At 34.9% G+C, this 13336-nt stretch overlaps 1 protein-coding gene across 26 annotated transcripts in view; it reads right to left on the minus strand.

Moving 5' to 3' along the window:
- Positions 1-8722: 8722 nt before the first annotated feature.
- Positions 8723-13336, minus strand: part of DST (dystonin) — a 592091-nt gene continuing 587477 nt past the window's right edge. For all 26 annotated transcript variants that reach the window (XM_074237259.1, XM_074237251.1, XM_074237265.1 and 23 more), the window contains 2 exons: positions 11688-11811; positions 8723-10062 (listed from right to left, as the gene is read on the minus strand). In XM_074237259.1, coding sequence (XP_074093360.1) covers positions 9800-10062; positions 11688-11811 — 387 coding nt within the window. In that variant the 3' untranslated portion in view covers positions 8723-9799. The remainder of the gene's footprint in view (positions 10063-11687; positions 11812-13336) is intronic.

The following is a 13336-nucleotide window of genomic DNA, read 5'->3' on the forward strand; positions in this document are numbered from 1 at the left end:
TTTCTAGCTTTATAAAGTAATCTTTTAATTGATTGATATGGTATTGAACAATTAAAGGATGTCATCTTAGTTCCCCCCCATCCATGTACTACATGAAGAAATAGAAATGGTTACAGAAAATAGATGCAAATATAGCCAGCTCATTCCCTGCTGAAGATATTACAGTGTTGAGGGCCCTGAGGGATTCTCAAAATATCCATGGTTATATTATTATATCATATATTTTAGTAGTATAAAACAACCTCAGAGCTAGAGGGGTTCAGAAAGGCCACATTATCCAATGACTAGATGAAAGGAAATTCTCTCTACAAGGAGTGGTTATTCAGTTTTGAAAAGAAGCCTTCATTCTAGTCATCCAGCCTTGAGAAATGATACTAATTCCAGGGACAACTCAGTTTCTCTTAAAGATAGACTAATTGTTACGAAGTTCTCCCATTCTTATCTAATTACAACCTATTTTAACCTCTTTGTTCATGCAAAAAAGTCTAATATTCTTTTTCTATTTATATCTCTTCAGATACATAGTGGTTAATAGCTGTCTTAAGAGTAGTTTAACTGATGAGAAGATTAAGTATTAGATCCTTCAAATAGATGTGGAGAATATGTACCTCAAAGTATCTTTAAAAAATGAAATGCTGATGACATATTATTTTTACCTTGGTTTCTAATAGAAAGGAAGACATAATAGATCAGCTAGAGGAAGTAGCTAATCTGTTTCTTTCCTGAGAGCTGCTAAATTGTTGTTGTTGATAGAATGAATGCTAGACAAAAGTCTTCCGGCCTTTTCTTCTAAGTTAGCTCATAAAAGAACTAAAGACTCTCAGCATGGCCTAGTCTAGTTAATTAATAATTAGTACTTCCTATTCTTTTTCCCCTCTATTTATTTTTCTATTCTCATGTATGGGAAGAGGCCATGTGGCATAATAGGCACTAGACTTGGAGTTAGTAAGACCCAAGTTCGGATCCTGCCTCAGTAACATGCACTTGTTCTGTGATTCTGGGCAACTAACTCACTTTACCTTTTCCATTCACAATTTCCTCATCTACAAAAATATAGAATAACAGCATCTATCGTGTGTTTGTGTGTGTGTGTGTATGTGTGTGTGTGTGTGTGTGTGTGTGTGTGTGAGAGAGAGACAGTGTTTTTCCACTCTTTAAAGAGCTATGTAATGATGCATAAAATCATCAGAAGGGGCATCAATGGTACAACCTATCCATTTTTTCAGTTAAGAAAACTGGAGTCCAGAGTAGTTAATTGATTTATTCAATATACGAAGTAGAAAGCATCTGAGGCTTTGACCCTGTGTCCATTTATTCCTGAGACAATGCTGTATCCATCCTTATTACCCTTATACTCATAAGCCAATAGGATATTTCACAATCCTTCCTATTTACCCTTGCCAAAAAAGGAACAAAATCAGAATTGTTGGATTCCCTACCTGCTATATCTTTTTCTGTTCTTTACCTTCAACACCTGTTGAATCTTTCTTTGAAATTTCTGAAACATGAGCTCCTGCACAAAGCCTTCCATGAACCTCTTAGCAGGTATTGAACCTTTAAACCCATAGAACACTTTCCTTTGCATCTCTCAAAACATAATTTTGTCTATTTTCTTTTGTAACTTGGCTAATATGGAAATGTTTGCATTACTGCACACATAAAATCTATAGCAAATTGCTTGCCTTTCCAAAGCAGGGAGAGGAAAAGAATTTGGAATTCATTTTTAAAATGAATGCTATGTAATTGAGAAAAAAATAAAATAAAAAATAAATTTTTATCTTTGCTTTAGTGCCTAATACAGTGCTTTGTACATAGTTGATGGTTAATGTATTTTTTTTATTCTGAACCAACACATTCTTTGAAAAGAATACTTTTGTTTTATTTTTCTCAATTACATGTAAAAGCAATTAACATTTCAAAAATAATTTTTGAGGTGCAAATTCCCTTCCTTGAAAAGGCAAACACTTTGATATAGATTACATGTGTATGGTCATGCAAAACATATTTCCATATTCACTATATTGCAAAAGAGAAGATAGGCAAAAACAAGAAAAAACATTTTAAATTAATGCTATGATCTACATCCATAGTCCACCAGTTCTTTCTCTGATGATTAGCATTTTGCAGCAAGTATCTTGGATTGTGGTATTGCTGAGAATCGCTAATTCATTTACAATTGATTTTCCTATAATACTGCAGTTACTGTATCATATCTGCTATCTTCTCCTGCCAGGTGATCTTCAGAAACTTCTTAAGACAGTTTAAATGGAAGTAATTCAGTTTCCTGACATGACGCTGGTAGCCTCTCAAGGTTTCACAGGCATATATAGCAATGAGTTCAACACAACAACTCTATGAATATTCAGTTTAGTAGTTAGTCTAATACTTCTTCTCCTCCATACTTTCTTTCAGAGCCTCCCAAATACTGCCCGGGCTCTGGCAATGTGTATGTCAAACTCATTGTCAATGTGTTCTTCCTGGGAAAGGACACCGCCAAGGTAAGTGAACTTATCTACGGTACTCAAAACTTTTCCATTTGCTATAATCAATGGTTCCACATATGGATGATGTGGTGCTGGCTGATGGAGCTCCTGTGTTTTCTTAATTGTTAGACCAAAATTAGCACAAGCAGCAGAGGATTGATCCATACTTTGATGCATCTTAACTTCAGAGACTGCATTGAGAGTACAATCATCTGCAAACAGAAGAGGCACCAAAATTCCCTCCATTTTGGTCTTGGCTTGTAGCCTTTTCAAATTAAATAATTTGCCAATAATGTTATAGCTGACTTTGAGGTTGGGTTCATCCTCATTGAAGGCTAAAAAATATGGGAGCAGGGATACATCCTTGTTTTACTCCATTGGTTACTGGGTAATCTCGAGAGCACTGTCCACTATCTAGAACCCAGGGCATGCACACCCTCATGGAACTGATGAGCTTCTCCAGGCAACCAAATTTTGACATAATTTTCCATAAACCCTTATGACTGACAGTATCAAAGGCCTTGGTCAGAGCTACAAAAGTTGTATACAGACCTCTGAATTTTTCCTGGAGTTGTCGGGCAGCAAACACCATATTGATGGCTCAACCCTTTCTGAAACCACACTGACTCAGGAATGAGACCAACTTCCAGGTGAAGGATCAGCCTATTGAAGACCACTCTGGCAAGAATCTTACCAGCAATGGCTAAAAGAGAAATACCTCTGTGATTGTCACAGGACAATTTTTTCCTTTTACAGAGATGGAAGATGGAAGCATCCTTGAATTCCTGGGGAACATCTTCATGTCCTATAATCTGGAAAATTTCAGTCAGTTTTTGGGTGAGCAATGGACCCACCCCCCCACCTTGTAGAACTCAGCTGGAATAGAATCAGCAAGCACCAGGTGCTTTGCCACTTGAAAGGAGGTTAATGGCAGTCAAAACCTCTTCTTCAGTTGAAACTTCAGTTAGGGACTGATTGACTTCAACTTGAGGTAAGTGGTCAATAGCTTCTGCATTCATTGGTGATGATCCATTAAGAACACTATGGAAGTGTTCAGCCCATCTCTATAGGATCAGGTCCCTATCATTAATCTTTCTTGAGCTAGCATTCCAACATTACCACAGAGAGAGCAACTATAATGGGTTGGACATATTGTTGGAATGCTAGACATATGCTTGCCAAAAAAACTATTTTATGGAGAACGCTCACTGGACAAGTGCTCACAAGAGGATCAGAAGCAATACTGAGACACCCTGATGGTTTCATAGAACTTTGAAACTGATTGAATGGCTTGAAAGACACTGGCACAGGACCACTCAGCTTAGCATGCCCTCATCAGTGAAGATGCTGTACTCTATGAGAAAGGCAGAATTGAAGCAACTCAAAGGAAATGTGATGTACCTAAGTTTAGAATAGCCACCCCAGGTGTTCACATGAACTATCTATACCCATCCTATGGTGAAGCATCCCAAGTTCCTGTTGGTCTGATCAGCCAGTCAGACACACTGTAATTTGTCTAAAACATAGTGATGTCATTTTGGTCTTCTTTGATAACAAAGGACAAGACCCAACCAACTAACCAATTACTGTATCATATACCACTTCTTGTTCAGTCATTCTCAAATTCAATTTCTAATTCTTTGCCCCCCACACACAAAAATATTGTTCAAATATTTCTTTGATCTTTTTTTGTGATAGAGACTATGAGTTATATTTCTGGGTTAAAGAGTACGTACATGCCAATGGAGTTGTGAGCAGATCTTACCATTCTAGAGAGCAAGCAATAAAACTGTTCATACTCTTTGACCCAGCAATTCCAATTCTAGGTCTATATTCGGAAGAAATTATAAAAAATGGGAAAAGCCCTACATGTTCCAAAATATCCATAGAAGCTCTTTTTGTAGTGGCAGAGAATTGTAAATTGAGGGGATGCCCATCAATTGTGGAAAGGCTAAACAAGTTATGGTACATGAATACTATTGAATATTATTGTTCTATAAAGAAGCATGGAATGAATTACAGGATCTGATGCTGACTGAAGGGAGCAGAACCAAGAGAACATTCTACATGTTGACAAAAACACTGTGAGATGATCAACTTTAATGGAAGCAGCTCCTCTCAGCAGTTCAGAGAGCTAGAATAACCGAATTAGACAGGCTAGGACAATGTTCTCTCCATCCAGAGGAAGAGGAACAAAACAAGAAAAAAAAAAAAAAAGAAAAAACAACCCTTCAGAATCTGATGAACACTTTATAAATATTATCTCTTAATTATCTCTTTCCCTTAATCTTAATTTCTCCTACCAAAAATGACTAATATGTAAATATGTTTAGCCAAAATCTATGTGTACAATGCTAATCTGTTGCTAAGGAGAGGGGGGTGGATACAGAAGATAGAAGGAAATTTTGTAACTTAAAAATATACATGTACATATGGATGAAAATAAATAATACATAAATTTAAAAAATACAGAGTATGCATAGTTTTATAACCCTTTGGCCATAGTTCCAAATTGCTCTCTATAATGCTTGGATCAGTTCACAACTCCAATTTTTTAATCAATAATGATTTAGAACATTGTAGATGATTATAAATAGTGATTTATTCTTCTGAAAATTCACTGTTTATATCCTTTGACCATTTATCAATTGATCATCTCTCTCTCTATATGTGTGTGTGTGTGTGTGTGTGTGTGTGTGTGTGTGTGTGTGTGTAAAAATTATTTCCCAATTTCTTACTTTCCTTTTAATCCTGGTTGTGTTGGTTTTGTTTGAGCAACCCTTTTAAATATAATCAGAATTATCCATTCTTCTGTTCCATGATGCCATCTCATTTGATCACTCTCATCCCTTAGCCATAGATCTGACTGGTATAGTATGCTATATTCCCCTAATTTGCTTAAGATAGCTCACTTCCTTTTAAAATATGTACTCATTTTGACCTTATCTTGGTATCTTGGTGTGAGATATTGTTCTAAACTTGGTTTCTGTCAAATTGTTTTCCAGTTTTCCTAGAAATTTCTATCAAACAGTGAATTTATTTCCTAAAGGCTTGGACTTTTTTATTTATCAAACACTAGATTACTAGGGTGATTTACAACTGTATATTATGTACCTGGTCTATCCCACTGATCCAACACTCTTTCTTAGCCATTAGCCAGAATGCTTTGATGATTATTGCTCTGTAAAACAGTTTGAGATCTGGAACTACTAGGCCACATTTCTTCACATTTTTCAGATTCTCTTTTCTTGACCATTTGTTCATTTTGCTATAATTTTTCTAGCTCCATAAAATAATTTTGGTAGTTTGGCATGGCACTGAATAAGTAAATTAAGTGAGTTAGCATTCTTAATTTTACTATATTGATTTAGCCTACCCATGAATAATTAGTATTTCTCCAGGTATTTAGATGACTTTATATGCATGAAAAATATTTTGTAATTGTGTTTAGTTCTTTAGGTTTATCTTGGCAGTAAATTCCCAAGTATTTTATATTGTCCACAATTATTTTAAATGTAATTTCTATCTCTTCCTGTTAGAGTTTGATGGTAATATACAGAAATGCTAAGGGGGTGGCTAGGTGGCGCAGTGGATAAAGCCCCAGCCCTGGAGTCAGGAGTACCTGGGTTCAAATCCGGCCTCAGACACTTAATTACCTAGCTGTGTGGCCTTGGGCAAGCCACTTAACCCCATTTGCCTTGCAAAAAAAAAACCTAAAAAAAATGCTAGTGATTTTTGAGGATTTATTTTATATCCTAAAATTTAGTTGAAATAGTTATTTCAAAATATTAAATATTCAAATTATTCAGAATATTCAATAATATTCAACCTTTTTTTAGTTGCTTCTCTGTGATTCCCAAAGCACAGCGTCATATTTCTGCAAACAGTGATTGTTTTATTTCCTCGTTGCCTGTTCTAATATCCCAAAGTATATTCTGATATAAAAGAATTTCATTTTCAAAAGAAGGTAGTTGTTCTTGAATAAGAATCATGAGACCTCTTCAATACTTCACTAGCCTTTATGGAATCTATATTCCAATGTCCACTGCTGTTGCACTGATTTCCTTTAGGATTTAAGAGCCACCTTCTCCCTAATAATAGTTAACATTTATATGCTACTTTTAGATTTCAAATAGTCTTTATATATCTAAGAAGTCTTTCCCAATGCCCCCCTAAACTGCTAGTCCCTTCCCAAATGCCTTTTATTAATAAAAACTACTATTTATTATAAATATAAATACAGTTTATTTGTATATGTATATAACTGCTTACAGGGGTTAGAGGTACAGCACCCCTGTGATCTGGAAAATCCCCATAAAATTGTTTGGCCCTCCCTTCATACCAGAGAAGAAATTTGAATTATTATAGTATTAAAAGATAAAATATATTGATATTATACTATACATATTTTATGTATTTATGATATATCAGGACTATGACAGAGAAGGTCATAATGTAGAACAGATAATTGTATGTGCACATTGCCTTTCCAGTTAGAATACAAGTTTCTTAAGAATGGGGACTACTTTGCCTTTGTTCTAATGTTGATCACAGATTCTGGCAAACAATAAGCACTTAAAAATAATAACTGATTCATTTATTTTTTGGAAACTGACATTTTGTGTATGAAGAACTGAGTTTTTAGTGTAGTTCATGGGGACTACGCAGATCAAAAATAAGGAATAAAGCCAAGCTTTTTAAAAATTAAATCTTCCTTTCATTAGAAATAATCAAATAAACTTTTATGACTAGGAGTAGTTCCTCAAGACTGCCTTGGAAAATTCCAAATTGCCATTATTCTTATAAAAATAAAACTTTACTATGAGAAATAAACTTAATTTTCTCTTTTAAGAGGAAGCATTCAGAACTGAGTGAGATATGTCTGTGATATAAGTTTATTTACATTGGTTTTTTAAGTATCTTTGCAGGCATATACTATTGCCACAAAGAGACACCTCCTCTTAGTCTCCTTTAACAAAATCCATTGGGTGAGATGAGCAGAACCAGAAAATACTGTACACCCTAACAGCAACATGGGGGGTGATGATCAACCTTGAAGTATTCGCTCATTCCATCAGTGCAACAATCAGGGACAATTTGGGGCTCTCTGCAATGGAGAATACCATCTGTCTCCAGAGAAACAACTGTGGAGTTTGAACATAAACTAAGGACTATTACCTTAAATTTAGCAAAACAAAACAAAACAAAACAAAAAAACCCTGATATCTTATTGTCTGATCTTGATATCTCTTATACTTTATGTTTCTTCCTTAAGGATATGATTTCTCTCTCATCACACTCAATTTGGATCAATGTATACCATGGAAACAATGTAAAGGCTAACAAATTGCCTTCTTTGGGGGTGGGGGGAGGGAAGTAAGATCAGGGGAAAAATTATAAAACTCAAAATAAATAAAATCTTTAAAAAAAATCCATTGGCCAATGGAGATTATATAATCACCATTATCCCACCGAGAAAATGTTTCATGGATGAACTGTCATATCAATAGAAGGTTTTCACCTGAGATCTGGGACTTGGGAATAAATGATTTTTATTAAAAACAATAATAATTGCTTAACACTGATATCATTTTTAGATTTTGTAAAGCATTTTGTAAATACTCTCATTTAAGCCTTGCCAGAGACCTGTGAGGTAGGTGCTGCAGAGATCACTGTCCTATTTTTAAAGATGAGTCAACTAAAGTGAAAAGAGATTAAATGAGAATCAGTGGTAGGATGTGAACTGAAGTTATATTGATTCCAAGTCCAATGCTCTACTATCATTTAGGTCATTAAGCATTAGTTTCTATTAAGGAAGAAGAAAAACAATCTAATTAAGTGTCCCCTGTCAGGCTCAACCTCTAATAACAAGGTGGGAGTGAGAATCTGTGTATGAGAATGCTCTAGTGATAATTTTTTTTCCTGTAATTTTTAGATTAGGACTTCTCTCAAATTTAACCAATTGTACCAATACAAAGACAGATCATCCATTTTGTAACTGAATCATAGACTTAGATCTGGAAAGAGACTATATCAATGTCAGAGAATGTGATGCCCTCATTTTACATAAAGATTTGAAAACTGAGGGTCAGGGGAAAATAGTGACTTCTCCAAGGTGACACAGATACTGAATGGGAGATGCAGTATTCACACTCAGTACTCTAACTCTAAATCTGTTGCTCTAATAAAGTTAATATCTAACATAAAATAAGTTCCAAATAATCAAGTATACCATGATGTGTACAAGTGAATATGCTTTATTAAATGCATACTAACATTTTCTATATTATTATGTGAATATACATAATAAATTAAAACGTATATATATTAAATATAGACATGATATCAGAATGTAATTATTTAAGGTGGGAAATTAAGACCAACCCATTTTTTAAAAGTCTCTTTTTGGTCACTCCAAATTATATTTACCCATAAAAATAATATAGTACTGATTTTTCCCTGGGGGGAAAAAAATTAGTTCCATAGCATTGTAGTTAAGGGATGTGTTTTATTTTATCATTTTCTGCGAGCAAAGTTGCTTTGATACAAAATGAGTTCAATGATACAGTGCTACCATCCAGTCAAGCAAAAGAAAACCTCACATTGAAATGAATGTACTTCATATTGATGTTCTTATAGGATAATAGTTCTAATATCCAGAAGGTCTCTGACCTCATTAAAGCAATGGCACAGAAATGCTGCAAAGTATTGGAGCTTTATAGAACTGGCAAGTGCTTGAAGTTATTTCCAGAGAAGTGAGTTCTCTGACAGATTCTGTTTAAATAACAGTAATGTGAATGTGTTGTCGGGTTTTTTTGGTATGTGTATGTGCAATTGTTTTTGTTTTTGTCGCCCATCTTTTGAAGTTCATTTTAATAATCTCAAAATAGATCATTTTGTGTCTTTTGGCTTTTGATGGTTGTTCTTGTCTAAAAAAAAAAAAAGACAGATATGTCATGAGGTATCCCTAGCTGTTAGCTAATGATGCAGTGATGCGGCCCTTCAGTCAGGTCACAGACTTACCTGTACATACAGGAATTGAGTTTCACAAGTAAGTTCTACACATTAATGTGTACAAATGTTAGTCTTTGTTAAAAACTCTTTCCCTTCACATGTGATGTGGTATAACCCCAAAAATATCCAACCAAAAAAAAATATACAGGTAAAAGAACAAGATAAATACACAAAATAAGGCCATCTGCAGAATTTAAAACTCACCTCTTGCAATATTTCACAATAATCTCTACATCATATTTTACATCTTACAAATTTAAATAGTAAATGCACAAGAAAGGCCCACAGCAGAACCAAGCGCACTATCTTTTTGTGGATTTGTCCAGTTTGCTGGCAGGTGATTTCCTCTGGGGGGTGGGGATTCTGGAAGGCTTGGCTGGGGTTGTTCGAGAACCGGCTCGGGGAGTTGGTCTGGTGGTCTGAGGCACAGTCTCCATATCTGAACACACAGATTGGATTTCTGAAATATCAAAGTCAGAAGCATCACTCCCTCGACGACTGCTTGACCTACTACCAGCTTTGCTCCCAGCTCGGCTGCCAGGTCTGCTAGGAGTTCTCTTGGTATCTGAGAGCAAAGAGAAGAAATGTTAGTCCACTCATTCGCCATCAGCCTCCTACATTGGAAGTCTGACCTACTGATTTCAAATTTATGTACCTCCCATAAGAGGTGCCCCAGAGCCATTGAATTAATTCTATACCATACAATAAATGGCATGACTTTATTAAAATGCAAGGTGTATGTACACACACACACACACACACACACACACACACACACACCTGTTCTCAAGGACTTTACATTCTACTAGGAGCTAATAATTGACAACAACAAGTCACTCAAATATTTGAGATCCTTTTCATTAAAATAATGAGATGTCATCATTTGCTAAATTGGGGTGAAATATATTTGGAGCTCAAAGCAGGCTGCCCAAGACATACCTTCAAGTTCAGTGCTTCCCTTTTTTTCCACCCTTTTCTACATAGTTCTATTAAGTATATTTGACATTAAACAGATATAATGAATGAGAACCTAATTTTATACAAAAAATAATTATGACTCTGTATTGAGAAAGCTACCCTAGTAAAAGTATGATTCAAATGACTAGAATCAAATCTATATGTATCACTTTAAAAAGCAGGGTAATATACTGGCTGCCCCTCAAGAGCTCAATGCAAACTTGAAGTTAAGTGGAAGAGTTGCCACTCCTCTCACTAGGAAATATTTGGCACCCAGCTGTCACCTCCTTAAGTACTCTAGATCAGAATCAACCTAGTCATTTGCTTTGTCACACTTGTCTTTCTACGTTTATTAGAAGTTTTAGTCCTATGATCACTATCAAGATGCAAAATGAGACCCAATACAGCCTGAATAAAAATGGCACTTAACAAATTTGCTGCAAGGATAATTTCTGGCAAATAACAAGAGGAAATAACTTGCTATGTATTTACAAAAAATTTTGTGAACTATTTTACTATGTAATTACTATATTGCTAAAAAAATTTCTAAGTCATTTTGTCATCTTAGATATTGACAAAAATAATTCTAAAATCTTATACAAATACAGAATTCTTTTATACACATAGAGTCAATAGTAAAAGGAAATGTAGTTAAGAATTTTGGGGTTTTTTAAATTATGATTTCAAAAATCTAAGGATCTCATAATGTCTTAAATTCTTGACTAAGGAATGGAGCAATTAAATATTTTGCTTATTATTACAAAAACCAAGAAGCAGGACTTGAATCCTGGTCTTCCTAACTCCAGGGCCAGTGTTCTATTTTTATTATTCCATTGCTGTCCCTCAGAGTTAGATTCAAATTCATAGTGATATTTGCATATGCAAATTCAACAGCATCATGGATTACTGTGAAAGTCAGCACAATTTAAAAATTGATCAATGGAGGCTCAAAACAAGTCATTTAAAATTGTAACCTCACTGTAAATGTGAGGTCAAATTATTATCAGTGTCAATTATTTGATAGTCCCAATTTAATATTATAACACATCAAAGTGAAAATGTGTACTGTTTCCTCATCAGAGAGAAAAAGATACCCTAGGTCATTTGGGAATTCAAGGCTTAATAAATGTGTAGAAATTGGTTTGCCTTACTACTGTGCCATAGCAAGGTATCTCAATCCTTTCTTACATATTCACAAGGGCCATTGACTCTCAGTGACTCACCACCACTCACCTGCAAACTGTGTTCGGACTCGGGAGGCTGCAGTTGTTATCAATCCACTGTCCTCCCCAGACTGGAATCCCTTCCCTGATAAATATCCTGGAAGTCGAAGCTTGCTTCCCTGAATTGGTGTTCCCTGTGGTGACCAATAAAAAGTATTTCATGATACCAGTCCTAGCCTGGGCTAATCTAACACCACTATCTTTCATTTCATGGGAGAAGGCAAGAAAAATAAACAGTTTCATCTAAACCAAATGCTGAATTTTCTATCTCATTTCCTTAATTCAACAAACTTCTGAAGAAAATATGATTTTGGTGAAGGAAACAAACAAAACATTGAGAGGGTAGGAAAGTCTGAGCATAATGAACCAAGGCAGTTTCTTGGACAAGAAATCCAAAATGAATCTGTGAGTACAACAGTGGAGGCTGCTTATCCCATTGATGTTATAAAATATGGATACATACATTTATAGTAAAATTTGAAGCAATCAAAGGTTCATCTGCATTCATAAAATTTAGGCAACCAACCTTTTGTAGCATGTTTGGAAATCAATGCAATGATGTTGCCATACTTAGAACATGTAGACAGAGAACCTCTGAGGCAATAGCCTGATCATGCTTAGAGTTTCAAATAGGTTTAAATTCAGAATTTAATATGACTATAGTCTCTACATGTGTGGCAAACATTTGGGCAAAAGTGAAACTTCTTTTGAGGAGCCCATTGGAGTTTGCAGAAAACCCAAATGAAAAAATGTTGCAACCACAACTGCTGTACTTTAGTGCAAGTTTAAAAAAAAATTTAAACCCATTTCCCACCTCCTGGATTTTGGACATGTTTTAGTGTTTCTCTTGATTCAAGAGTGGAGAGAGCTTTCAAGTTAAGACAAAAATGTTTCTTAGAAGTGTAAGAATTTATTTACATGCAGTGAATTAATCAAAGTAAGGCCATCTCTATAAAGAGTTATGGGTACTGGTTATATTACTCAATGTCTTTAAAGGAGAACTAATCATTCTTCCAAAATGAAATCCATGAGTTTCATCTGCCTTAATTTCAGACTATAACAGTATGTGATTGGGAGCATGTCTAACAAAAACCACACTATGGTCTGAAAAAAAAATTAAGTTCAATCAGTCTGGAAATAAACATGATATTTTTATTAGACTAATAAACTATTTTGGAATTTTTTTTGTTTTTTCAAGGCAATGGGGTTAAGTGGCTTTCCCAAGGCCATACAGCTAGGTAGTTATTAAGTGTCTGAGGCCAGATTTGAACTCAAGTACTCCTGACTCCAGGGCCAGTGCTCTATCCACTGCATCACCTAGCTGCCCCTTGGAATTTTCAAAGATCAGAATGGCAATATTAGATGATGTCACATTAATGAAAATAAAAATCACCATACAATGTAGCATAAAATATAATTATGTAAGGATGTAATTATATAAGTGCAACCATTTACAAAATTTTGAGAAATTTCTCAATTTATGTTACAATGGGATCTTAAGATCTCAGACTTAGTGATATAAGAGAACTTACAGGTTATGTGTACTCTCTCTTTTTAAAGGTCAGAAAACTGAGGGCTATGGAGATAAACTAAATTTCTCAAAGTCACATAAGTAGTAAAGTAGTAAATTAAAAAACAGGCTCTCTGCCTATCTACAGA

The sequence above is a fragment of the Macrotis lagotis genome, chromosome 5 (genome assembly GCF_037893015.1).
Source record: "Macrotis lagotis isolate mMagLag1 chromosome 5, bilby.v1.9.chrom.fasta, whole genome shotgun sequence".
NCBI lineage: Eukaryota > Metazoa > Chordata > Mammalia > Peramelemorphia > Peramelidae > Macrotis > Macrotis lagotis.